Source organism: Triplophysa rosa, linkage group LG8 (assembly GCF_024868665.1).
Source record: "Triplophysa rosa linkage group LG8, Trosa_1v2, whole genome shotgun sequence".
Classification (NCBI taxonomy): Eukaryota; Metazoa; Chordata; class Actinopteri; order Cypriniformes; family Nemacheilidae; genus Triplophysa; species Triplophysa rosa.
Genome location: NC_079897.1, coordinates 15,040,286 through 15,065,835, shown reverse-complemented (window position 1 = coordinate 15,065,835; position 25,550 = coordinate 15,040,286). Strand labels below are relative to the sequence as shown.

Genomic DNA, 25,550 nt, shown 5'->3' with positions numbered 1-25,550 from the left:
AATGTTTCAAAACTTTTTGTTTTTCCAGATCAGAAATGACAAACATAAAAGCAACCGCTATTGGATAGACAGAGAAGCAACAATAAATTCAAGTTGAATATTTATAATTTTTCCTCCCACTCCTCGAGCAGTATATATCAAATTGTTTTTGAGTATAAATACAACCATAAAGAGAGGAAAATGTGAGCTTTGAATAGTGTCTGAGGTCAAACGTACTTAATCAAAAAATATCAATGTCAATTTTATATTAGATCTGTTGAAAACTCTCAAGGATGTGGGTTCTCTTGGGGTAGAGCTACTGTAGACGTGAAGCACACAATTGCTCAATAACATTCAGGTCTGAAAAGTAGTGTGTATGTAATATTCTCAGGCCTGACTTTTCTTTTATTACGACTTTCTTCTATACAGATATGTTATGAAATAACACTCCACTTTAATGTAAAATCAATTCTCTGTATCAATAAAGTGGGATGAACACAAGGACAGCGAAATTTTGTAAAACTTGTCTTCAGCTATTTGTTTGAAAGGTCCAGAGATTTTGTACAAACAAAAAAAAGCCTTCTTTTCTCATCCTTGAGCGATTGTTCAGAGAGGAATGTACTCTGTCATTCATTACGGATTAATTTATTCAGCACATAACAAAGTAATATTTCGAGCCTTTAACAAAGCAGTGCTGAGATTTCCATCTGCAGTGATGTTAACTGATCTAAATGAAACAGATTTTAAATATATTCACACAGTCTATAACACGACCGATCGCATGAACAAAAACGAACAAATGACTTGTATGATGTGAGATCTTTATTAGCAGAACCTCATGTACTCATTCACTACACTTTACTGTATGTGAAAACACAATATTTACAGAACAAACCACTTTTTTTTCGGATAAAAAATATTTTAGAATAATTACAGTCAACTGAACATATATTCTCTTACACGTACATTTATAGAACATCCTGTGTCTTGTTATGTACAGTATCATTTCAGAACACGTATTGTCGTATTTTACAATATTAAACAGCGTAACTGCAGGGAAATCCCTGTTCAACACAAATCACCTATTTTAAACAATAGATGTCAGATGTTTACATTTCCAGACTTTATCTGTAAAGCTTTACGGTTTGATGTTTTAGTAAAATTAGATTTAAGAGTCTTTAGTTATGTTCAAATCAGAATTCCACTGGTGGGGTGAAAAAGAGGGGTGTGGGAAATATTTGTCCAAATTTAGCATTTCCTCCACTGAGAGAGAACAGAATGGACAAGGGAGAAATCTGGCTGGCTTCACCACGCCGTTGACGGCTGATGTGAAAATGTTTACATATTATGATTTAGTAGCTATTAGTTTCAGTGCTGTTCCCTCCCATGTGATCGGGCCTGGTGTGTGTTGGATTCCCCGGTGAAGCTGGGCTTGGCTTTGGATGGGTTCAGTGCACACCTGTGAGAAAGGAATGAATAGAAGGGGTGTGTGAACTGTCTGCTCCAGACTGACTGGCGCCACCGACAAAACAGAGAGCGTGCTTGATCAACAACCCAAAACAACCCAGGCCAAACAACGAGCGTGGGCCTGGACCACAAACCTCGCAGCTGCAGGCCAACTAGCCCTGACACTTCACTGTGGAGCTGTTGCCTAACTGTTATACAGCGGACAGTTATTCCTCGATGTACAGCTGCTCAGAGTTACGGCCCGGCCAGAGCGGTAAACACAGTAAGACAGATTGTCACAAAAAACGGCATTCATGCTAACAAGAATATTATGGTAATAACTTCTATCTATGTGGTTTATTCTGTCACGGCTCTATTAATAATTGCACTCATTGAAGCTTCATGTTCTGCCAGCTCTGTTAGAAACCTGTACTCAATTATCCTGACAGTGTAGTTTTGTTCTTGTTGTTGAGAATAACTAAAACTGTTTAACGAAAAAGCATTTTTGATACTGTGGTCGTCTATAATATGCTCAAGCCTTTTTGTTAGGATGGTTTTACAAGGTTTGCATGGTGTATTTTAGATGCATGCGACACCACTGCATTGTTGTAACAAAAGAGCTTCAATTTAAACCTGAATTCTAAATACAGAAAATTGTGAGAATAATTGACAACAGCACATACCAACATATAAAATAGAAATGAGGAAAAAAAGTAAATGCCAGACAATGAACAGCTAAAACTAAAACACTTGAAGAAAATTATCAACAGAAATCTTGAAATTCTTCAAATCAAATAAGAGCAGCACTGCATGGAAGTGTTGAAGAACACATATTCGTCACACCAGGTGAGATTTTACCAGTGTGATGAAGTGATTGTTATAACATTACTTCCTCTAGGTGAGATGTGGATTAGCTCTTTTAAAATGAATTAAAAATTGTATTTGTTGTACTCACCAGTGTGCGACATTTCAGCGACACAAAATCGAGTCTTCCTTATTGACACCCGTCGTCCTCTGAAAGCAAAGTAATCAGGTGCATTTATTCTTACTGCGGCTGAGGTGTCTTCAGAGCTACAATAACCTTCAGTAAGCTTTTGTATGTGGACTCAATTACTCCAGTTTAATAATCATCATTTATTAGACAATAGAATAATAAATCTAAAGCAATATCTTAAACATATGCCTACATGTAGGTATAACGTGACATACACTACATTCTGTATAAGACGTATACAGTATATTAGATAAATTTACAAAACGGAATTTCAAGAATAAATGAAACATTTTGTTTTAACATTTTGAGGAAGAACAAGGAAACGGGCCTCTGATCTGACAAACCATCTTATTTTGGTCTGGTGCATCAACATCATTTCATTGAAATACACACCATTGACACTTTTATGGTTAAAGCACAGCCACGATCACCATGATCACTCTAGTCATTTTAAAGACCAAGAAGTGCATCTTATATCTCATGCATACCTGCTCTGTGTTGATTTGTGTGAGAGGGGTCCGTGTGGAGGCGGGTGGGCTCGTCTGTTTCAGTAGAGCTGGGTGCGTCTCCAACGCCAGCTGCAGGTCCAGGATATAGTCAATGACATGCTGGAGGATCTCCACTTTACTGACTTTCTTATCCTGCGGAATAGTGGGCACCAGGCGCTTCAGTCGGCTGTAGCAGTCGTTCATGTCGTACTGCAGACAGAAAAGATCCTCCTCTTCCATTTTGCACTGGCTGCGCTCCGACAAATTTCGCAAGGAGAGCTGACTGCAGCTTGAAGAAACCTTATGAGGGCGAACCGGTGCGCTGGCCTTCATCTTAATAAATAAATACCCGAGTATTAATAATGAGGTAAAAAACAAATGCGGACGGAACGCAACAAGAGGTTTCGCTTAAAAATGCGGCGTTTTCAATGCGCAAAATGTAATTTGGTGCACGCAAAAAAAAGGAGCGCAGTTTTATCCCGTGCACATCTCTTCTGTGAGTCTGAACGTACAGTGTAAAGCAGCGGATGAGTTGAGGCTGGTCATATATAGAGGGAAAGGGGAGGCGCCACCCGCGCGAGCTCTGACAGTCCTGCGCGAGAAACCGGTCAGTCACGCGCTCCCGTGATGATGGAGCAGCGCGCGACCTATAACTGAGGAGGGTCTCGAGGAGAAAGAAAGAAGCTGTTGGGTGAAATGTGTGTGAGCGTGTGCGCGTGTGGGCGTGCGTGGATATGTTTGTCCAAAACAGAAGTACTCCTAACGAAAGGGAACGCTTTAAAATAATATTACTAAAATGTATTTTTATTATTGGAGGTTTATTTTTTAGGTTAAGTAATTTGTGCACATAAATATTGACAAACAATATGAGGTACGTTGCCTGTTATAGGCTGTTTATTTTAGGATAATTTAAACAGTAAAACAAGGCTAATGAAAAAGCAAAAAGGTTAAACTATTTATTAAAACAAAGATAATAGTAATATGTAATGAGAAAAAAATGAGAAAGTTCTTATACAGTCACCATAAAAAGTAACATTTTATTTGTCATCAACAATCTTAAAGTCCCAGTGAAATAAAAAATACAAATTCTGTGTTTTTCATGAAATATTGCAGCGTTTATTGTAAATAGCTTATCAATGTGGGTCATTTTCTTCCCTCAAATCTGAAAATGCACTTCTGCCCTGAAATGACCATCCATCTCAAATGACGTAAATTAGACGGCTTGGCCAGAGCATCCGTTAACCCCCTTCCCTTGCATTTTCAGATTTTGACTAAAGATTATGAGGGCACACACATTTTTAAAAGAAAATGACCCACATTGATAAACTATTTACAAAAAACACTGCAATATTTCATGAAAAAATAGGCATTGTAATTTTTAAATTCACTGGGACTAAAAGGTTATATATTAAAAGGTATATATAAAAGGCATTTTGTAATTTGTTAACAGCAATCTACAAACTTTTGTGTACAAGCACTTCATGCATTAAAAGACAAAGGAGGACCTTGTTTTCCAACCAAATATTTGAAGTGACTAAGACCACTTCAAGTCCTTCACATGTGCACTTGACCTTGGCTGATTCTCATACTTGGTCGACTAACCCAACACTGACAAAGGGGGTCATGAAAGTTAACATTCTTCAGAAGAGGTTTTTACCAATGAAGCTCCTTAAGAAATTACCAAATGAGTTGCCATTTATCCTAACTCATTTCATTCACTTCAGGGTGCCTGTCTCTCAATATTGCAGAGCACATTCCTATGATCCAGATCTGTTCTGTCTTCACAGTAGATTCACGGGTCTCACACCGCAGACGGGCTGGCGCCTGTCCCGTGAAGGCACTTATTCACACAGTCCACCTTCACACAGCATAGCCTCACATCCATGGCAAGTTGCCAGGGCGATGGAAATGCCCGGCTTTTATCTTCCCTCTGGTGGCAACTAGTTAAAATCTGCTTTGTTTGTCTTCTCCTCATCCCAAATGTCTCGACGCATGGCACTGTGTAGCTCTGCCAAGGTACACAGCAAAATCGCCAGTGTTAAAATATGTCAAATGAACTCTCACAGTGTATATATAATAAATAATATGTAAATTTGACCTTTCTTAACACTGGAGATTTAGCTGTGTAGAATTGGTATGTGTGCGATACGTATTAGGTAATCGTGATTCTTTGTCATGAGAAATTCTGCTTGCAGGTGGGTTCGCGGAACACTTTCCTGCTTAGCAGGTGCAAAGAGTTTGCAAATAGCGCTATCCGTCATGTTCTGAAAAAGGGGTCCTCAAAACGTAGAGCTGGCGTCCTCCTTTGAAAACAAAACCACTTACGATGCATAAAGCCCCGCAATTAGCACAACGCGGTGAAGATCCTCAGCGTTCTATTCCTGTTTAGTCAGAACCTGCTTTCGCTAGTAATACTTTATTTAAAAGGAAAAACATGCAAGGCCAGGAATGTTTACTACATCACATACCTAAACTCTGAGCTATCGAAGACTTTGAATGGATTGTTTTACTTCATCATGATGGGTTTGTAACTAACCATTGAGCCAAGTGGAAGCCAAGATCCAGTCTTTTTATCATGACACATTGTACAACATTTTAAATCTAGAAATATAGTTTTCAATACATTTATGTTTCATGTATTGGTAGTTACAGCTCTTGGTGATGTTATCGTCTCTCTGGTGGGGTGTTGTGTCCATTCAGGTGAGGAGAACACATTATCTCACTATCTCTTTCAAAAGACAGCTCTTCAAAAGAGACGAGTATGAATCTTTGATGCTAACCTTTCCCAGAATACCTCTCTCTCTCTCTCTCTTTTGGCCCTGGTCAATAGTTAATGCGTTATAGCTACACACAACATTACAAATTACAAACCTCAATTACAAAATCTGTTCTTTTCATTCTTAATTTCATAAAAATGTAAAGTTGACTTTTTAGAAAAAAAATATGCCAATTTTATTGTAATGATATTAACCTTTTACGGTTTAATATGTGGGCACTGTCTCATGATGTTAAAATACTTTTTCCTGTACCATTTAATATGCATACAACTAGATGTAAGCCATTCTCAATTTACTTGATTTACTTGAATCACAGTATTAGCTTGACTGAATTTTTTGGTTTTGTAATGTAGATCAGTACAATAATAACCAAATCAATAATAACCATGTATTTTACCATCCTCATAGACCACTAATGATATAGAATAACTGACATACACGTTAGCTTAATAAATTAAATTATGACCTCTTGGTGTTGACCTCCTGACGGTGACCATGTGACCCTGTCTTAACAAATATCCCGTGCAGAGGACATTATGACTTGATTTTTATCACAATGCTCAGGCATGTTTAAGCACATGTTGCTTTCACTTCTGTAAACTTTTGTATTGCTATAACTTCTCTATTCCAGACAACTTATGTGATACATTTGTTTGGTCTGCACCATCATTGGATCATTGTTGTACTTTGCCACTAAGCTCCATGGGCAGACTAAACAAACCCTCATTACTAACTAATATTAGCTTTGGCATAACTCATCTGTGCTGCGATTCAGGTTGATCCATGACATAAACTGTCGTTGTGACGGGTGACTGCTGTTCTGTCATTGCTGGTGATGGAGTTTATTTAGTGGGTCTGACGCTTATGCTTCTGCTCAACAGACAACACCTCTCTTCTTCATTGACACAGGTGCTACTGTATTTACAGAGAGACCTGCTCGAGCAGTTACTTTAACACTCTCACACCTACATACAGTATATAGACACATGTAAACACACTCCACCTTCTTCGTAAGGTTCCTGCTGTGGTTTTAAAGTCTGCTACGTACTCAGACGGTCTAAGCTGAGGCTATATAATCCTATATGCAATGAGGTAATGATACCTCTGTGCTTACCGAGGATTTGACGCCCCTGAAGATGGACGTGTTTGCATGGGAACAAACAGAAATTTACTCACAGAAGCATAAACACACCCACACACGCACAATATAGAAACATCTGCAGTGATAAATCTAAGGTAAAATGGAACATTTTTCAGTGAAGGTGAATGTCAACCATGGCTGCACCTGGTCCTTCTGAAGAAGCTGAGTAAAAAAATAACAGAATGTTCATTTTGGGTGAACTGTCCCGTTACTACAATTATTGCCAACTATTGAGTAACTTCCCACAAGCTGTCTTTCTTTTCATAAAACCAGCCAAAAAATCTGCAAATCAATAGCCATATAAATTCTTGTAATCCTGTTCTCTAGTTTATTAAAAATATTGTCACTGTCCTTCTAAAACCTGCATGTTCAAATTAACAGTTTTTCAGGAAATTAAACTTTTAACTGATTAAAAACCGTTGTCAAAGTTGACAAGCACTCTTTAATACTTTTTATTGGTGAGATATTTGCAAAACCCAGTGAAAATGCTGACTAATAATAATGATTTATGGCAAAAAAACTAAATCCATCTGTTTTAGTTTATGGAGATGAACACACATTAGTCTTTTGTGTAAGTAAACGGTGTACTTCCGCATTCACTGGCTGTTCCCATGACTGTTAATGGGAGTTGGTTGCCCTGTTCCTTATAATGATGAAGTGTCTTTCACTTTTCAGGAAGCTGCATGTGCATGAGAAAACCGTCCTGGCATGTTATGATCAAACTGACAACATGAAGATCAAGTGTAGTTGTGGGTTTTAATTAAAGCTGCTTTGCAACAATGCAACCTGTGTGCTAAAAATACATATTATATTCAATTATTGAGACAGTGGCGTTCCAAAAAACATGGGCAACACCCTTGAAAACCATATAATCCCAGGGATTGCACATACTCAGATACAAATGTATAGTATATTGCAATGTAAGTCACTTTGGTTAAAAGCGTCTGCCAAATGCATGAATGTAAATATAATCTAATAGAAAATTCAACACATACTAGAATAATGAGGTGATGGTTTGTTTAGACCACAATGTGTTTTATGTGGTGAATTATTACCTGACGAGATCATATACTATCAAAATTCAAAAGAAAGTAAATATTCCTATATAGATTATATAGTATATTATAGTCCCCCAGTGGTGAAAATCAAGTTTTTAATGTTGTAGGTGTTTTTAACATGAATAAAATAAACCATGTGCAAATTCATCACCTCATAGCTGAATATTTTCTCTATAAAACTGCAGTTTACCACAGACAGTTTAAAAAATGTAGTTTGAAACTGCCTCTGTTTATGACATCATAATCCTGTTACCAATCACGTTAACAGATTCGAGCCATAGATATGTAAGCATGGCGCATAGACTCGGCACTGAAACGATCGCTGCTGTTCAGCTCTGCTTCTGAAACAAGAGCATGACCTGCTCAAGTGTCGAATGAGGCATCTATGTACCTATAATCAACGATCCGAGCTCACGCGATTGAATGGAGGCGGGGACTGATTTGCATATAAGTCACTTTAAGGCATGAAGAAATTGTTATCACAGGAATGCGTAAAATGACCTTTACATATGCTATTTTAATGCTTAAAGGGGTCATATGACACGGCTAAAACAACACGTTCCAAAGCAATTGTACTGCCAGGTACGCCCACCTTACTAGTGTATACATTTGGGCGTTCTTAGTCAAATCATATCACGAACTGACGTAGATTTGTGGGGGTGTGGTTACACGAGGCGTTTCAGGCAGGTCTGGTTGAGCATTCGCTTTTAGATAGAATGCATCTTTTGTTCTGACACTTAAATTTTGTGTCTGATTCATGCATGGGCAACTTATAACACACCAAAGACACATAAAAACACGTATTCGCACCGTATGACCCCTTTAATGATGAGTTTTAAGTAATAAAAATATTGTATGCAGGAGAACTTAAAAAATGTAGAGACTAAACTAAAAAGTTAATTTTCATATTGTCAGGTTCAAAACTGTGTTACTGTGTTTCATTGTTTAATTTATAGGACATATTTGTAAGAGTTTTGGTACTGCTGTTGTGTTGTGAAATATGTAAACTCTGTATCACAAAGCAAAATCAGTGGGAAAACTCTCCTCTTCATTTAATTCCATGTATAACTGAAACTCGCCCTTTCTTTATGCGATGGCACAGAGAATGCCATCTCCTAAGAGAGCATGTTACCCCCTTAAAGAATTAATAGCTTTCAACGATCTTACCATCTGCTAAGAGAGGTTCATACCTACACTGTGGTTACAGAGAGCGAGAATGTGGGCATTAGTTAAAGAGAGCTCATTCTCATATAGGTTTGTGCGTCCCGTGGCCTGAAAGAGCAGAGCCCTCACAAAAGACCACCATCTGCTGTTCCTTTCTTTCAAGTGCTGCTGACGGCCTCTTCCCAGCTCTGATCCCGATCCCAACACCACCGCCATGCAGAATGGAATGCTCGGCTAATTCTAAAACATGATATGGGGGGGGGGTGAGTGTGTCTTTATGAACATCACTTCTTTAAAGAGGGATAGAGTGCAACCATGAGAGAAAACAACTAGCTGGATATCATTGTTTCCAGGAATTCCAGTCTTAGCCCCGGTTTCTCCAGTCAGTCTCTTTTTGATTGTCCTTTCCGCATGTTCTCAGATGAGTTTTAACCCACACGCACACATGAACACACATGCGCGCACTTACACGCCTCTCTCTTTCTCAGCGTTTGTGAAGGAATGTGTTTTTAAAGGAACAAAACAGCGCACTTGTGGGAATGCTGCAGGATTAGTGGTTGGGATTGTAATGAGTGTGAGGGGCCAAATGCTGATCCCTGCTCATTAACTCATCTTTTCACTCTCTCACTCTCATCCAGCCACACAGTCCCATTTCCTCTCTAAGTCCTTCATTCATCCGAATTATTCTTCAGTGCTCGGAGATCGCTCCTGTCCTTGGGCTAAAAACGATGTCATGGATCAATATTTGCTGTTTTGTCGGTTGGCAAGTTCTCCGTTTTCCAACGAAATAACTTGGAGGCATGTCTTGCTTTGATCGTTTTGAATCAGATAAAACTTTTATTCCAGGTGCTGATGAATCACACACAACACTTCAGCAAAACTTGTAAATTGTACGTTGGTGACAATGATTCCTCTTGTAGGCCTATCATGTGTGCACGGCATCTCATAACATTACAGTAGTAATATAAGGTTACGCAAAAAAAAAACAGTTTCTTAAATGGATTTTTACGTTTTGATGAAATATTTCTCTTGCCTTTCGGGGAAAGATGGCTGGCACAGATGGTTGAATTCCAGGAGAGGCACGTTTTCTTCATAAAGAAGAGAAGCCCCTTTCTTGGCTAACATTTAGCTCCTTCAAATGCTAATGGCTCGGTTCTCTTCTCCAAGGTTAGCGTAGCAATTATGGGAATGCTTTCGATGTGAGACATTTGTTTATGAGTTGAAAGGGGTTTGTACAGTAGCATGGAGCAGAGGAGTGCATGCTATTCACCACCTCCCTGTGAACTCCAGTCAATTTCAAGGTAAAAAGCTACATAGTTATTACAAGCAAGCTAATTTTCACGTGGTGTTATTTGCTTCGAATATATGGAGCGAATGTTTAAAATATTAGCCAATACCAAGCTTTGGTTTGAAAATGAAGTCATTTTAAATCCTGTTCATGTATTCATGCATCATATATTTACAAAAAACTATGTGCTCCCATAACTGTAACAGATGTGTATTTTAAAGGAGCTATGGGAGATTTTAGTGACATCTAGCTGTGATTTCACTCACTCCATCTTTGACACAGGACAAAGATGTCATCATGTTTATGTTTCTTTGCCGAAGAAGATAACTTATTTACGAAATGCGTTCTGTGGAGCAGTTTGTCCGTTTAGGGCTATACTGTAGAAACAACATGGCCATTTCCATGCAAGGGGACCCACAGTGTATGTAGATAGAAATATTCTAAGAAATATACCTCATTCTAAGGTAATACAAACTTAACGCTTCATTATGTAAGCTCTTTATACACCTCTGAAGACATAGCTATATTGCATTTCTGCCATTAGATACTCAAAAAAATCACACACTGGTCCTTTAAGGTCAGATATTCAAGCTAAGAAATGGTTGTTTTATGCTTTGGTCATGATACAAGTTATACATAACTTCACCACAGCTTGTTGACAATATTTTTTATGAACAGCAATATAAAAAAACGAATAATTTATAACATTAAATGCAGTATTTCTGTCAGTTTTTTATTTCATTTAAACCTTGCAAGAAAAAAATCACGTTAATATTCTAATTTCATGGAGTAGATCAAAGTTGCCTGGAATGGGGACATTAAACAGAATGTCAGCAAAACAGTTTCACCTCATTACTCATAGTTGAAATATTCCATATAGCTAATACAACATCAACCATAAAACATGCACTATGACTATATGAGCCATGTCATGTGTATCAATTTGATTAGAATGATCTTTTCTTCATTATTAACTCACTGAACTTTTAACTTCCTAAATATGGATAATTAAGTTCACAAATAAATGATGACCCGGAGAAACATTTCATTGCTTAGAAATGTATTACATTTTGATATAGATCTTTTTGAGGAGATTTACGTCATATTTGTCTCAGATTTGAGATGGCTGTTTACAAGCAGTAGAATACATTTATGAAACGAATGTATCTTATAAAACTGTTTGTGTCCAAATAAAAAATGTTTGTGTCCTTACTGAATTCTCAGATATTTTAAATACTCATTTTTGGGCAAATCTGAGCACAGTTTGAGACACTGTGGAGATATCTTCTGAACCTGGGCGGCCGTATTTTGCAAAAGACTGCATTTACTCTCGTTACTCGACAACTAATATATCTCCTTAAAGAGATCTCGTTTGTGCTTTTTGTTTCCTATGGGAGTTTGAACACATTTGATGTGTGGATAGAAATATCCCATATTTCTCCAACTAAAACAGTTCTAAAAATTCTCAGTGTGCCTCACTCCGAAATATACCACTATTCCTCCAAGGCTTTCCCATGCATTATTCACCTGTTCTGTTGCCAAGAGAGGGCTCATGGGAATCGTCGAGACCTCATTCCAATATTTATGTGGATCTCTGTATTGCTTTACTTCCAACCTTATTAAACTCCATAATTTTCTCAGGAGAGCCTGCCACACCAGAGCTTTACTGTCAAAAATATTCATAAATATGCCTAATAAACAAATTAGCATATTCATAGTAAGTGCTTATGACAGTCACGCTGGGTTTTATATGATACACAAACAGAATTTTTAGGCCATTTCTGTAAATTTGATGGGCTCTAAAATTATTAATAATCTTCGCTACAATTCCTTTGCATTTCAGAAAACATCCCTGTTTTTGCACTATAATTCATTTTTAAAGCACACAATCTACATATGAAGTGAGTTCAATTCAAATTCAAAGGTATTTTATATTTAAATTGAAATAAAATTATTGTTTTCTTATCAGATTTTTGACTGAATCTGAGTTGTGTCAATCAAGTGAATTATATCCAGTCATATTCCATGAAGCGTTCATTGACTTCCAAACGTATTACTAGTTTATCAAGGTTCAAAGCGCTTACAAAGCATCTACACAGAGTGCTTGAAGGTCAACAGCAGCGTATTCCACAGTTATCTTGCAGCAGAGTCAGAGCTTGTTTTGCTGAGAGATAGCAGGGAGCATATGGCACCGTGGCATTAGTTAAAATTTGCATTGTTCATCACCCAGAACATTCTTGAAGCTCTGGTCACAGAGGGTGGCTTTTGCATTTCCTATACATTAGTGAAGGTCTGCTATCTCAGGTTTATCACCGCACATCTGCTTCTGTTCTCGTCCTCCAGAAACAGAGAGATCGCAGAGAGGAGAAATGGCGTATCACCATTCTTGTCATCATTTGCTGAATGTCAAGCATTAGATGACCATCTGTGCATTCCAGGAGGTAAGGCTGAGTGTGTGTGTGCATGTGTGCACCATAGTTTGAAGAGAATATTGCCCCCGAAAGTGTTCTAAATCTGACCTAACCCTTCTAAGGGAAAGTGCTGATTTGAAAAAATATATGTTTTTGTTGTTGCTATTTTTAAGGTTTTTCCATAAGCATTATAATTTTCATATATTAAACCAGTTTTTATTTTCCATAGTCATGTTAATGAATTGTCACATCCATAACAGTCCACATTCCTCATAAATATAAACATAATACATTTTATGTTCTAAAGAGCCATTCCTTCTCTATTATTATTGCTTCTGGTTTGCACATTTTATTTCACAGAAATCCTACAAAGTATGTTGTCTCTCAAAAACCTGCTTCCTTTTTTGTCACATATAACGCATTAATTTTCCCGCTTTTAAAAATAGAACACTTGTGCTTAGACTGATATTTTTCAGATGTCTGGGTTTAGTCAAATATGCACAGATGATTCAAAATATTGGTAATAAATACATTCTCTGAAAATATATATTTATCTTTTTTTATATATATAAGTTTTGACTGAAAATGTTACATCCACAACACTGGAATTGCCTGTGTGCATTTTTAATTTATTTGTGAATGTGTACATGTATTGTTTTTAACGTATCATGTGTATTTGAGTGTGCGTGTTTTTGTGTGTGCCCATCCTTCCGCATCCAGCGAGACCCAGTTCTTAAACCCTGGGGTTTTTGTGCACCTATAGCCTGGATCAGTCTCATCACCAGGTTCCCATGGGGACCACAAAACCCCTGTTGTCACGGTACCCGTGTCCCTCGGCAACTCAGCCAGGCAGCCGGCTCGCCGAGGGAGCGAGCGGGAGAGGGACCACAGGACGGATTAAGTCTTCTATTCCAAGACAAGTACCTGTCTGATTGAAGCTACACTCCAGGAGTGGGTTTGATCCTTCCATCCATACCCCTTCATCTATTTTCTTATTCCCTCTATCCCTCTCGTGACATCCTTTTCCTCTTCTTCCATTCACTGTACTGTAATCCAATGTGACATACATACAGATGGTCTGTCAATGGCAGCACCAATGGTTGCCCAGCATGAGGAGGCCTCTCGTCTGGACGCTCTTCTGTCTTTCTGGATCCGTGCACCCGGGGGGCCTCATCCAGCATATGCTTTGATGCTATAGAAATTATACATTTGTCTGTGGTAGGTTGGGGGTTGTTGACAATCAAGAGGTTATATACATCGAAGAAAAATATTTGTAATGACATTACAAATATTTGTAATGTAGAGTTTGAGGAGGAGATGGTGCGTTTTCATGCCCTGAGTTTGGTAATTGGACTGTGCCTGTGGGAGAATTGACTGCCACACAAAAATAAAGCTTTCGTGTCATCACCTGTTATCTGAAAAACAATATTCTGGACCTGTGATCTTATAACAAGCAAGCACCATGTTTCTGACAAAAAGAAATACAGGCAGTACAGTTTTATATTTTAGAAAATGTTACTGGCATTTTTACTGTAATATGTTTATTACACACTTAAAACTAGCTCTAGTCCTTGATTCTGATTGGTCAATTGCTGTGTTTTATTCACAATAGAGTCTCACAGACATGACGCATTTTTGTAGGCTGACCCAGAAGTTAGCGCTGCACTGGTTCCCTCGACCAAAGCATATTGATTTTTACCATAGACTTTTGGAAGATCACAAAAAAATAAGCTCTGTGATTAACAAAGGTTTATGATGTTTAGACGTTTTGTCTATCAAGATAATCGTTACAGATTAACACAATATATACTATTTCTGAAGCCTAAATACAATCTGCAGAAGTAAAACGCTAACACAAGGCTATAAACAGACTACACTACGGCTGCTCCATATCAACGTCACCACCACCAAGCCTCCAACAAATTTTTCAAACTTGATTAAAAACGTGTTCAATGGTAAGTAATTACTCCGTGAATGGATATCCACCCAGCTAACATAGTTATGTTGTGACCACCTACCTGGACCGGACCATATTCGTTGCCAGGACGTACCATAACGTTCCAGCGACGTAACTTTGTGATTCCCATATTCGTCCTGACGACGTAACATTGGACATTGTTGGGACATGGTGATGACCTCCTGAAGACATACATGGAACGTACCATATTCGTTGCAGCGACGTACCAAATAACGTACTGGGACGTGATGAGCACGTCCTAACGACCAAACAGTCACGTTGTTAAAATCTTTTTTTATTTAATTTAAACAATTATCATCCCTCACATGGAGGATTAAATTAATTTGTGATTTAATCTGTGCGTTAAAGATTCCATTTTATGCGTAATTGGAGTAATTCTCTATTCAAATATGTATAAAGCACAGTATAACGATTATAAAACTCAATACAGCACTGTACATCACAATCAGATATTTTATTTATACTGTAGTACATGACATAAATAATCAAAGACTTCAACACAATATAGAGGATTTAAAGCAGATATTTATTGACAGAGATGAATAAACATTATGTTTAGGTTTAACATTATATTCTTGTCTTACCGCATAAGTTTAGCAGGTTGTCCGTTTTTAGAAACAACAATCAAAAGCTTCTTTAGTCACACTCACAAACATCAGGATCCGTTCATTTAAACGCGCCAAATCGATCGAAAATCACTCAAAAAAATGTGTTTACTCTCACATCTGTAAGGTATAAAGTAAAGAAAGAATATTAATAAACCGCTAAAGTAAAATCAGGCAGTGAGGTAGAAAGAAATGACATTTAACGTTTAAACGATGAGAGCGCACGGCTCTTTTCAGAACAAAGAAGGCGCGTGCGCGCTGGAGACGCGCACGCAAATATCAGACGCGCGCGCACAAAATAAATTGTTGTAATTGTGGTATCGAATTAAACTCCAGTTTAATAGCTGTCAGAAGTCAGATTAATAGCATTCGTCTTGACATTATAACAGATTTTACTCTGATCATACATTTTCCATACAATAACATAATAAACAGAAATGACTCATTAATCAAATGACCAGTGTCCAGGTTATCTGAAGACGAGAACATCACGTCGCTACAATGCTTTTAACGGGATCAATACACGACGTTATTTGAGGACGTGGCTCAGACGTTTCTGGAACGTAAGCAAACATGATCAGTGTCCCTGTTATCCGAGGACCAGTACATCACGTCGCTACAACGTTCTCCATGGGATTAATTCACGACGTTATTTGAGGTCGAGGCTAGGACGTTTCTGGAACATAAGCAAAAATTCTAAGAAATGGAACGTTGCCAAGACGTCCTCAGAACGTGGTCACAAAGTAATGTCACGGTGACCAAATGAAGACGAACTGGCTACATTGTCAGAACACACTGTGTTAGCTGGGCATACACGTTTTTAGAGATTTGTGAGATTTATATGCACAATGACGTCTAACGCCCCGCCAAAGAATGTAGTTGCTTTCAGCAACTTATTAGCAACCACAGTTGTTGAGACAAAATAAAGCTTTAAAAAATCATGAGCAGGTTATAACTGGTGTGTTTTATGTCATAGAATAAAATGTGAACATGTAGAGGTTTTGTTAACCACAAACCTTATTTTAGGCATTTAACCAAAAACCCATTAAAATAATCCATTGAGTTTGGGGCGATGGAACGGGAATGCTAAAATGCTATCTGGCTTCTGGGTTTTGTATATAAAAATATGGCATCTCTGATGTACACAATAGAGCTTGTTAATCGATGTCACGTTGAATGTTGCGCCATCTTGGGAGGATGGCTGCTAGTGCGTTCAATGCAGTGTATTGTTTTTCTAGTTTAATTAGGAAATATAACTGGTAGGTCGGTCTCGCTGTGTTAAAAAACTGCAATAGCATTACGCAGAGTCGTTCAGGAAAAGCCCATGGTTCTTTCACTTTCGATTTCTCCATATATCAAACAAAACAAATAACGGTACATATCAAAACAATAATAGCAGTGGAGTATTTTCCTCCCAAGATGGTGGCGCCACTGCAACAAGCAACGGTGACGTCAGCTTCACATTCTCTATACGGTTTCAAAGAGACAGCATAAACAAACGTTACTGCGCAGGCAGCGGTTTGGGCAGCTCTTAACTTCCGGTACACAAACAAACAATAGTGCCTGTAGATTATTTCTGATAACAATCAAAAGAAACCGAGAAGAACCGTTGCTTGGCTAATCTTGTCTCTCCAATATTTTGAATTTAGACTGCGATACCAAGCTCAACCGCTATGTCAATGTACTATATGGTTTCTTTAAATGCGACCAAACTAGGACCCATTCAACAAATTGTTTATTTAATAAAATAAACATAAAACAAAATATTTAATACAATTATTATACAATAAAATAATAACACAACTTAATATTATTAACATAAATTAAATTAAATATAAATAGTTATGTTATTATACCATTCAAGTAGATAGGACTGTGGACATTAACCAACTGTAATTCACAAGACGTAACTTATGTGACATATGGCCAACATACATAAAACACAATAAAAGATTCCACACATCTAAAAATGCTTACGGTTAAACTAACCATAATACAAACAGTGACATTTTGAGAAAAAAATGGATTGCTGCACAAGCTTTTGCAAAATTGCGCTCTGGCCACTCTTCTTATAGTAAAGTGCCTGAACCAATGAGCTCTCCGCTGCAGGTCTAAGTGCTCAGCGTCTTGCTCGAGGGCAATTTTGGTCATCCGGCGGTGAGTCCCGCTGAAGAAAGTCACACTCGGGTAGCATATTCAGCGTGGGGCCTCCACATTCAGCCTGATGTTATGAATGTAATTAGTTTGATGGTGGCGCTGTTCTGTATCGCCATCACACTCACATGCCTGCTCTGAGCTGCCAACAGCTTGGAGTATTTATGTCTTTAATCCAGAAACAAATCCTTTACATGCACAGGATGAATGCTGTGTTTGCATGGGGGAATATTGTTTAGCCTTCAATGCAAAGTTGTATTATTGTAATGATTTTACAACGGAAATATTCACTGTGTTCAATCAATATGTGACTATGCTTGTAAAATTAAAATGTATTTTGCTGTTGAATGTTAATACACATGCAGTAATCTTAGTATTGATAGGCGGTACCCATTGACTTCTGTTGTATGGACACAAAACCAATGCAAGTCAATGAGACCGCAGATGTTCGGTTATTAACATTCTTCAAAATATCTATAGAAAGAAAGTCATACAGGTTCAAATCGACAAGAGGTTGAGTAAATGATGACAGAATTTTCATTTTCGGGTGAACTATCCCTTAAAATTCATTTCATGAGATTTTCTGTAGGTTTGGTTCTGTAGTATATTGTATCTCTATATCTCGTGTATTGTGAGATGTCAGCATGGTGCAGAGGGTTTGATTTATAGTGTGCATAAACTTTTGAATGCATCCATTTGTTAGAACGGACGGACATTAAACTGTCATGGTATCATCTGGTCTATTAAAGCAAACACGACTCTTTGAATATCATTGAAGGTGAAACAGAACAGGAAGTTGTCACAGTGCATGTTTTTAGTATACGCTCCAAGCTAATGCATGGCAGAAAAACTTCACACCGCAGTCACAAGAGGTCTGTTCAGTCACATTGTTTCAATCTGGTGTGTACAGTTGGCCTGTCAGACTGCTTTTTTTGTTTGTTTCACCTCTATGGAGAAAGTGGCGACACCGAACGAGATTTTATCAATTTACATGCACTTGTGACAGGAATTTCAATTGTGCCTTTTAGCACCAACCCATTAGCTTGATAATTGAAACCCAAACTCAGTGTGCTGTTGGCTTTGAATTATTCTCAGACCGTCTGATGCATGCGCTGCTCACGAAACTAGAAAGGACTTTCCCGATCTGGCAAACTTCAGTCTGATTGGATGGTTTTATGGAGCTGTCCGGGAGCAAGGGCACATTGCTTTTAATCAGTTTTAAAACATTGTCTTTTAACTAAAACTAATCACTAGATTTGCCAGTTTCAGGTCAGTTTTCATCAAATACTTAAAACATCATGTTACCTCTGATAATATTCAGAATCATACATTTGTAAAATCAGCAAATATTAATGAACAGTACAGTTATCTTGATTTATTTCTCTATGCATTCTATCTTTCTCATCACCTCTCTATCATTTCCAGAGCATTTCTTTAACCAGTCTGTAAATTATGTTTTGCCATTTCTTAACCCAGCAAACATATCTGCTTTGAACGCTCAAAAGAGCACAGAAGCATGTTTCTGTTGAATTAGTCCTGGATAGATTCTTGATCAAAACCGAAGGAAATCACACTCTGAGATTGTGCTGCATGTTTCAAGTGCACGGCAGTCTTATTAATGCGTGTTGATGTTTACCACACGCTTCTGAAGTAAAATCTCTGTGTCAAAGTGTGTGCGTGTGTGTCTGGCTCTGACATTATGACAGATATTAACGCACAGTCACACTCTCTCTCTTCATGACACACATAAAGGCCAGAGCTCATTACAGACATATCAGATGTTAAATTCTGATACATCGAAACGGCATTCTTTGATTCTGGAAATATAATAGAAATATAAAACAGATTTTATTTGGTCTTGGGAGAGTATGTGTTGTTCATCCATGTATGAGTATATGCAGGCAAGGGGCATGCTTGTAAATACTCTTGTGTGTTTTAAACTTCTTTCTTTATGCTGCTAAAGTCTAAAACTTTAACATTGCATTTATGATTTAACCATTCTCAGTTATTTTATGTATTATAGGTGTTTTGGTATTGAGCCATCAATAGAAACCACTCCAATATAAAAATATTTTTCAGGGCTATCGAACGATTAATCATGATTAATCGCATCCAGAATAAAAGGTAGTGGTTACATGTCTGTGTACTGTGCATATTAATTTTGAATTCATAAAAACATACACATACATACATATATTTAAGGAAAATGTAAAATATATACATTTATAAACATTCATATATAATTTAAGTTGTTTGAAAATATAACTAAATACATGGCAATATTTACAAAATACGTGCGTGTGTACGTGTTTATAAATACAAAATGAATATGAACAATGCACATACATATATTATGTAAACCCAAACTTTTATTTTGGATGCGATTAATAGTGATTAATAATTTGACTGCCCTATTTTTTTCCTTAAACGATGTTGCTGTGATATGTTTTTATTGTCTATGTTGGTAAAAATAAGAAATTAAAAGACAAGACTGTGAGGGAAGAGCATGCTTAAATATATGAGACATGAGATGCTTGAACAAAACAAAGAACTCACAAACTAATATGAATTACTCATGTACATAATATTCTTATTGTGTGTCATCTGTAATTGTTAACATTTCCATGTAGTTTTGCTAAATTAAGCAAAAATTGCAACAATATTTTTGTTTTTTGGAAAAACATTTGATAGAGTCTGACCGTTTTTTACAGAAATGTTTACAATGTCATTTCCACCATTACTGTCATTTCCAGAATGCAGATTTGAGAAGTGATGGAAATGACATTTTCGGGAAAATGATTGTTTGGAGGAAATTACAGAAATGACAGAACTCTTCAGTAATTGATGCACTCCAGCATGTGTATTTGAAACTGGTTTACGTCTTAAAGCCCAGAAGCTCAAAAGTGGCCGTATAACTGAAGAAATAGTCCAAGAATTATAATTCTGGTGTTTTAATAAAAAGAGACACAAGCAGTGTTTACAGCTGAAAGCGGTTAGACCATGAGTTATAAAAAGCATCTTCATTTCACAGTCTACTAGATGCAGCTAAAATAAATAAATATATAAACAAACAAACAAATCAACACATTTTTATACTCCTAATGTTATGAAGCGCTTGTAATAAAATCACATTTACTAATCAACATTTTGCTGTCTTATGATATCCACAAAGCTTTATTTAGTTCTCTCTCTCTCTCTGTTCTCCTGGATGGACACTTTCATTCTGGGCTCTTGTCCAGCTCTGTGTCAGTCTGGTACAGCATACAGAATCTCTCTCACACATATTGCTGTACTGATGCCAAGGCTCTCAAAGTGCCAGCATGTGTTTCACATCCTCTGATGCTCCTCGTGTCACCACAGCCTGTCTGAACGCTTCGTAATATCAATAATTGATGCTCTTGAGGAGCAGTAATTAAATTAGTTAATTATGCCGGTAAAATTACATGTAATTATGAGACTGGAGGGTGTGTTTAGTAAATTAGTCCTGTCCATGCTGGCTGCTAAAGAATGCTGCCAAATTTTGTTCCTTTTTGATTAGGTAATTTCGATAGTTTGTTCTCATTTTTTTTTCGCCCTGTAAACTAATGTGTTTGAGAAGAAATGTAATGGTCTGGCCGATCTCTCTCTGGGACCACCTGACAATTGTGTTTAGAAACTACGGAGAAACTACTAGTTCGCTCATACAGTAAATTACAGTTTTGTCATTATTTAAAGGGATAGTTCACCCAAAAATGAAAATTCGGGAATTATTTACTCACCCTCTGGTTGTTCCAAATCTGTATAAATGTATTTGTTCTGATGAACACAGAGAAAGATATCTGGAGGAATGCTTTTAACCAAACAGTTCTTGGCCACCATTGTAGGAAAAATTGACAAAACAAATATCAAAATATCTTTATTTATAAATGTACAAAGCAATTTTTTCTATTATGGTCAATGGTGGCCAAGAACTTTTTGGTTACAAGCATTCTTCCAAATATCGTTCTCTGTGTTCATCAGAACAAAGACATTTATACAGATTTGGAACACCTTAAGGGTGTCTAAATTAAGATTTTTTTTTTTCTGAAAAACACAAACGTATATATTTGTCCTATATATAATCCTGAAATATTGTGAACATAGTATTGAGTTACTTTTGTTAACACACAAAGACTTCTGATTTGCACTTCAGATTTTTAAAGATATCTTAAAATGTCTCTTTTATTTTTTTCGTCTCTGATTAAACAAGTTGAAAAAGAATAAAGCTGCAACCTATTATCAGTTGCTATCACTAAAAAGTGAATGAATAAAAATCAACATGAGGATCAGTGACAAGAATCAAAGTTTAAATTACACGTTGAATCCCAGATCTTACATGTGATCTCACTTTAACTTTTCCAAAACATTATGCAGATAAAGGCTTTATGAGATGCACGAATCAAATGTTCCTGTCTGACACTTCCATCCGCTGTGGGTTTATTACAGCTACAGTGGCTTGCAAAAGTATTCATCCCCCTTCATTTTATTCACATTTTGTTATGCTGCTGCCTTATCTTAAACTACTTTAAATGATTTTTTTTACATTAATCTACACTCCATGCACAATAATGACAACACAAAAAACTGATTTTTGACAGCTTTGAAAATTTATTCAAAATAAAAAACAAAAATAAGTACATTGCATAAGTATTCATACCCTTTTCTGGGACACTTGAAATTTAGCTCAAAGCATTAGTTTTGCTTGTTGATGTTTATACACTTCGAGTGGAGTTAACCTGTGCCAAATTCAATTGAATAAGTATGATTTGGAGTGGCACATACCTCTCTATAAAGGGTGCAACAGCTGAAAATGCATATCAAAGTAAAAACCAAGACATGAGGTCAAAAGAACTGCCAGTAGAGCTTTGAGACAGGATTGTATCAAGGCACAGATCTGGGGAAGACTTCTGAAAAAAATCTGCTGTATTGAAGGTTCACAGAAGCATGTAGCCTCCATTTATCCTCAATGAAAGAGGTTTGGAACCACCAGATCTCTTACTTGAGCTGACCTCCTGTCCAAACTGAGCCATCGATGGAGAAGGGTCTTGGTTAGAGCGGTGACCAAGAAGCTGATGATTACTCTGGTTGAGCTCCATGATCATATATGGAGATGGGAGAAACTTACAGAAGGACAAACATCACTGCAACACTCCACCAATCTGGGCTTTATGGCTTAGTGGCCAGACTCAAGCCTTTGCTCAGTGAAGACACATGGAAACTTGAAATATGCAAAAACATACTTCAACGAATCTTTCAAACTGTCAGAAACAAGATATTCTGGTCTGATGAATCTCAGATTCATGCATCATGTCTGGAGAAAAACAAGCACTGCTCAACACCTGTACAATACCGTCTTAACAGTAAAGTGTAGTGGAAACAGCATCATGATGTGGGGGTGTTTTTCAGCTTCAGGGACTGTACACAAAATACGGAGATAATGATCATGAAAACCTAGCCCAGAACATTCAGAACCTCGGACAGGGCAGAAGGTTCATTCTCCAACATGACAATGATCCTAAGCACACAACTAAAACAATGCACGAGTGGCTTATGGACAATTCTGTCTATGTCCTTGAGTGGCCCAGCTAGTGCTTGAACCCAACTGAACATTCTCTGTAGAAACCTGAAAATGTCTGTCTACTGATGATCTCCATCCAACCTGACAGAGTTTGAAAGGATCTGAGGAGAAGAATGACAGAAAATTGCCAAATGCAGATGTGTAAAGCTTTTCACATCATACCCAAAAAGATTTGAGTCTGTAAAGGCGCTATAACCATTTTCTGAGTTGAGGGTATGAATACTTATGCAATGTACTTATTTTTGTTTTTATTTTTAATAAATTTGCAAAGCTGTCAAAAATCAGTTTTTTGTTTTGTCATTATTGTGCATGGAGTGTAGATTAATGTAAAAAAATAATCATTTAAAGTAGTTTAAGATAAGGCAGCAGCATAACAAAATGTGAATAACATGAAGGGGGATGAACACTTTTGCAAGCCACTGTATATTGTATATACGTAGACAAACAGCAGTATGACAAAATGTATTGCTGGCATCTTTGATCAAATACATTTGCTGTGGCTAAGTCTTTTCCAGAATGAACCACTGTAGCAAATAAACTAAGTGAAGGAATAAATATCTGGCAATGTATGGCAGGATTGCTCATTGTCAAAATGTGTCCAGTGTTTTCTCAAGTGACTGAAATAGCTTCATGTTTAGTGGGGTTGTGTACCTTTGACTCATAATAATGAGCTACAAGCAGCTCTGTTCAGTTTGATTGACAGCTTGTTGACTGAGTATGATGAGAAAAGGGGATGTGCTTGTGACAGCTTCAGTCCTTCAGCTCTCTTGCTCTCTGCTCAAAGACATTTATAAAGAGCATCCCATCTCGCTCTCGCTCTCTCTCTTCCCCCTCACATCCCTGTGTCTCTTGAGATGCCGCACTGAGTTAATTGCATTATTCCACACATTCCCCCTCTCCCTCTCTTTTGCTCTCTTTTTCGTATCCAAACACTCACGAATCCGCACGCGTCAAAATCACACGCTATACCTCAAGGACGAGTCAGAGATTTGATTTATTTAAAGGGAATGCTCATTTTAAAGAAAGAGAGGGGAAGTTTACACAGTCAAAGGAGGTCTCGTGCGAGGGAGGAAAAATTCGATTTGACTGGGGGGTTGTCACGGAGACACACATGCGTTTTGACAGCGGGGGTAACTGGCTGATTGAACAATTCAAAAACAAGCTAGACAGAAATCAAGTCTCCACTCCCTTGATGCTCATTTCCAAGTACTTGGTCGAGACAGCTTTTATTCACTCAAATGGGGGTTAGGAGACAGCAAAAGATAAAAAGAAAAGGTTTGAGTTCGGAAGATCGCATATGTTAAATTGCAGCTTATGTACGTAAAATTAAGCTAATGTTTATTCTACTGTATTTTCGCAATAATAATTTCAGTTTTTTCAAAATAAAGACTTTTTTTATTATGGGCGAATACTTGACTCTTCAAATGGAATTTTGATGTCATATATATGTCATATACGTATTTCTTTTATACTATAGACAGTTTTAGCAGAAGCAACATAAACATTGTGTGGAACTTCCGGTAAACCTCCACAAAGAATCAATAACTGTTGAGTAGTTTTAAAATAATTAAATATAATTAATATACAATAAAATTTTAATGTAAATTAATATTAATATAAATGAAATAGTTTTATTATAACCAAACACAGAAGGGATATTAACTTCGGGCCAGGTGCGTGCGTCCGATGAAATGGTCTATAAAGTGTCTGTATAAACGCAAAATTGATGTACTTTAATATGTGGAACATTTTCGTCAGATTCAGAGGCGTTTTTGTTCATTTTTGACTTAGGATGAAGCAATGTTTAACAACTGAAATAAAAATATAAAGAAGAAAAACTATTTACTATCATAAAGCATCCAAAATTAATATTGAAAGAAATATGAATACATCATTTTGATTGATAGTCAAAAACACAGGCTTTAATGCAGATTATTCCCTCATCGGCATGATTGTATCAAACATGGGTGTCTAATGTCTATTTAAATACAATATTATGCAGAGGTGATTATCGTTTCTTTCATAAAGATGTCATTTAAAAGGATTATAACCCTAACTGAGATAAATAAAGACAGCTCAGGGAAGTGTAGTGAGGGGCAGAGCTCAGACTGAGAGCTTTTTATTCGACATAATCTCCAAATATAAAAAAGGTTATTGTGTTTTTTATGAGCATGCAGATTTTATTCATTACATTTAATTACGCCCATTACAACACAATGCTGGGTGTGTCTGCACGGCTTTGTATGTACAATGTCTCTCTCTTTTTCTCTCTCTCTCTGTTTAAGCACACAATGTCTGTCAGCCGTTGATGGGTTTTCTCTATATTATCTCACCGGTATGAGAGTTCTTGACACACAGTTACACAGCTAAGCACATCACCAAAACCACAGCTCAATGTTGCTTTTACATATTCTATATTCTATATACTGTATACTGGTGAAATTGGGTGAAAACTGGTGAAATAAAAAAAA

General features: G+C 37.1%; 1 protein-coding gene and 1 long non-coding RNA gene across 2 annotated transcripts; one reads left to right on the top strand and one right to left on the bottom strand.

The window, feature by feature from the left end:
• Positions 1 to 767: 767 nt before the first annotated feature.
• On the bottom strand, positions 768 to 3,444 carry id4 (inhibitor of DNA binding 4). Its single transcript, XM_057340676.1, has 3 exons — positions 2,908 to 3,444; positions 2,381 to 2,439; positions 768 to 1,438 (listed from the first exon to the last, which is right to left on the bottom strand). The coding sequence occupies exons 1-2, from the start codon at positions 3,238 to 3,240 to the stop codon at positions 2,395 to 2,397; spliced, it is 378 nt and encodes a 125-aa protein (XP_057196659.1). The 5' UTR covers positions 3,241 to 3,444; the 3' UTR covers positions 768 to 1,438; positions 2,381 to 2,394.
• A 9,232-nt stretch (positions 3,445 to 12,676) lies between these two features.
• LOC130558324 (uncharacterized) lies at positions 12,677 to 14,213 on the top strand. The gene is made up of 3 exons (XR_008963420.1): positions 12,677 to 12,776; positions 13,467 to 13,697; positions 13,820 to 14,213. It is a non-coding gene; the product is annotated as an uncharacterized LOC130558324 (long non-coding RNA).
• The last annotated feature ends 11,337 nt before the right edge of the window (positions 14,214 to 25,550 follow it).

What these genes read in the sequence shown, in the direction of transcription:
- id4 (XM_057340676.1), bottom strand. Translation starts at nt 3,240, where the DNA reads ATGAAGGCCAGCGCACCGGTTCGCCCTCATAAGGTTTCTTCAAGCTGC. An exon ending in CACAAATCAACACAGAGCAG is followed by an intron (nt 2,440 to 2,907) that starts GTATGCATGAGA and finishes CTTTGCTTTCAG; the next exon opens with AGGACGACGGGTGTCAATAA.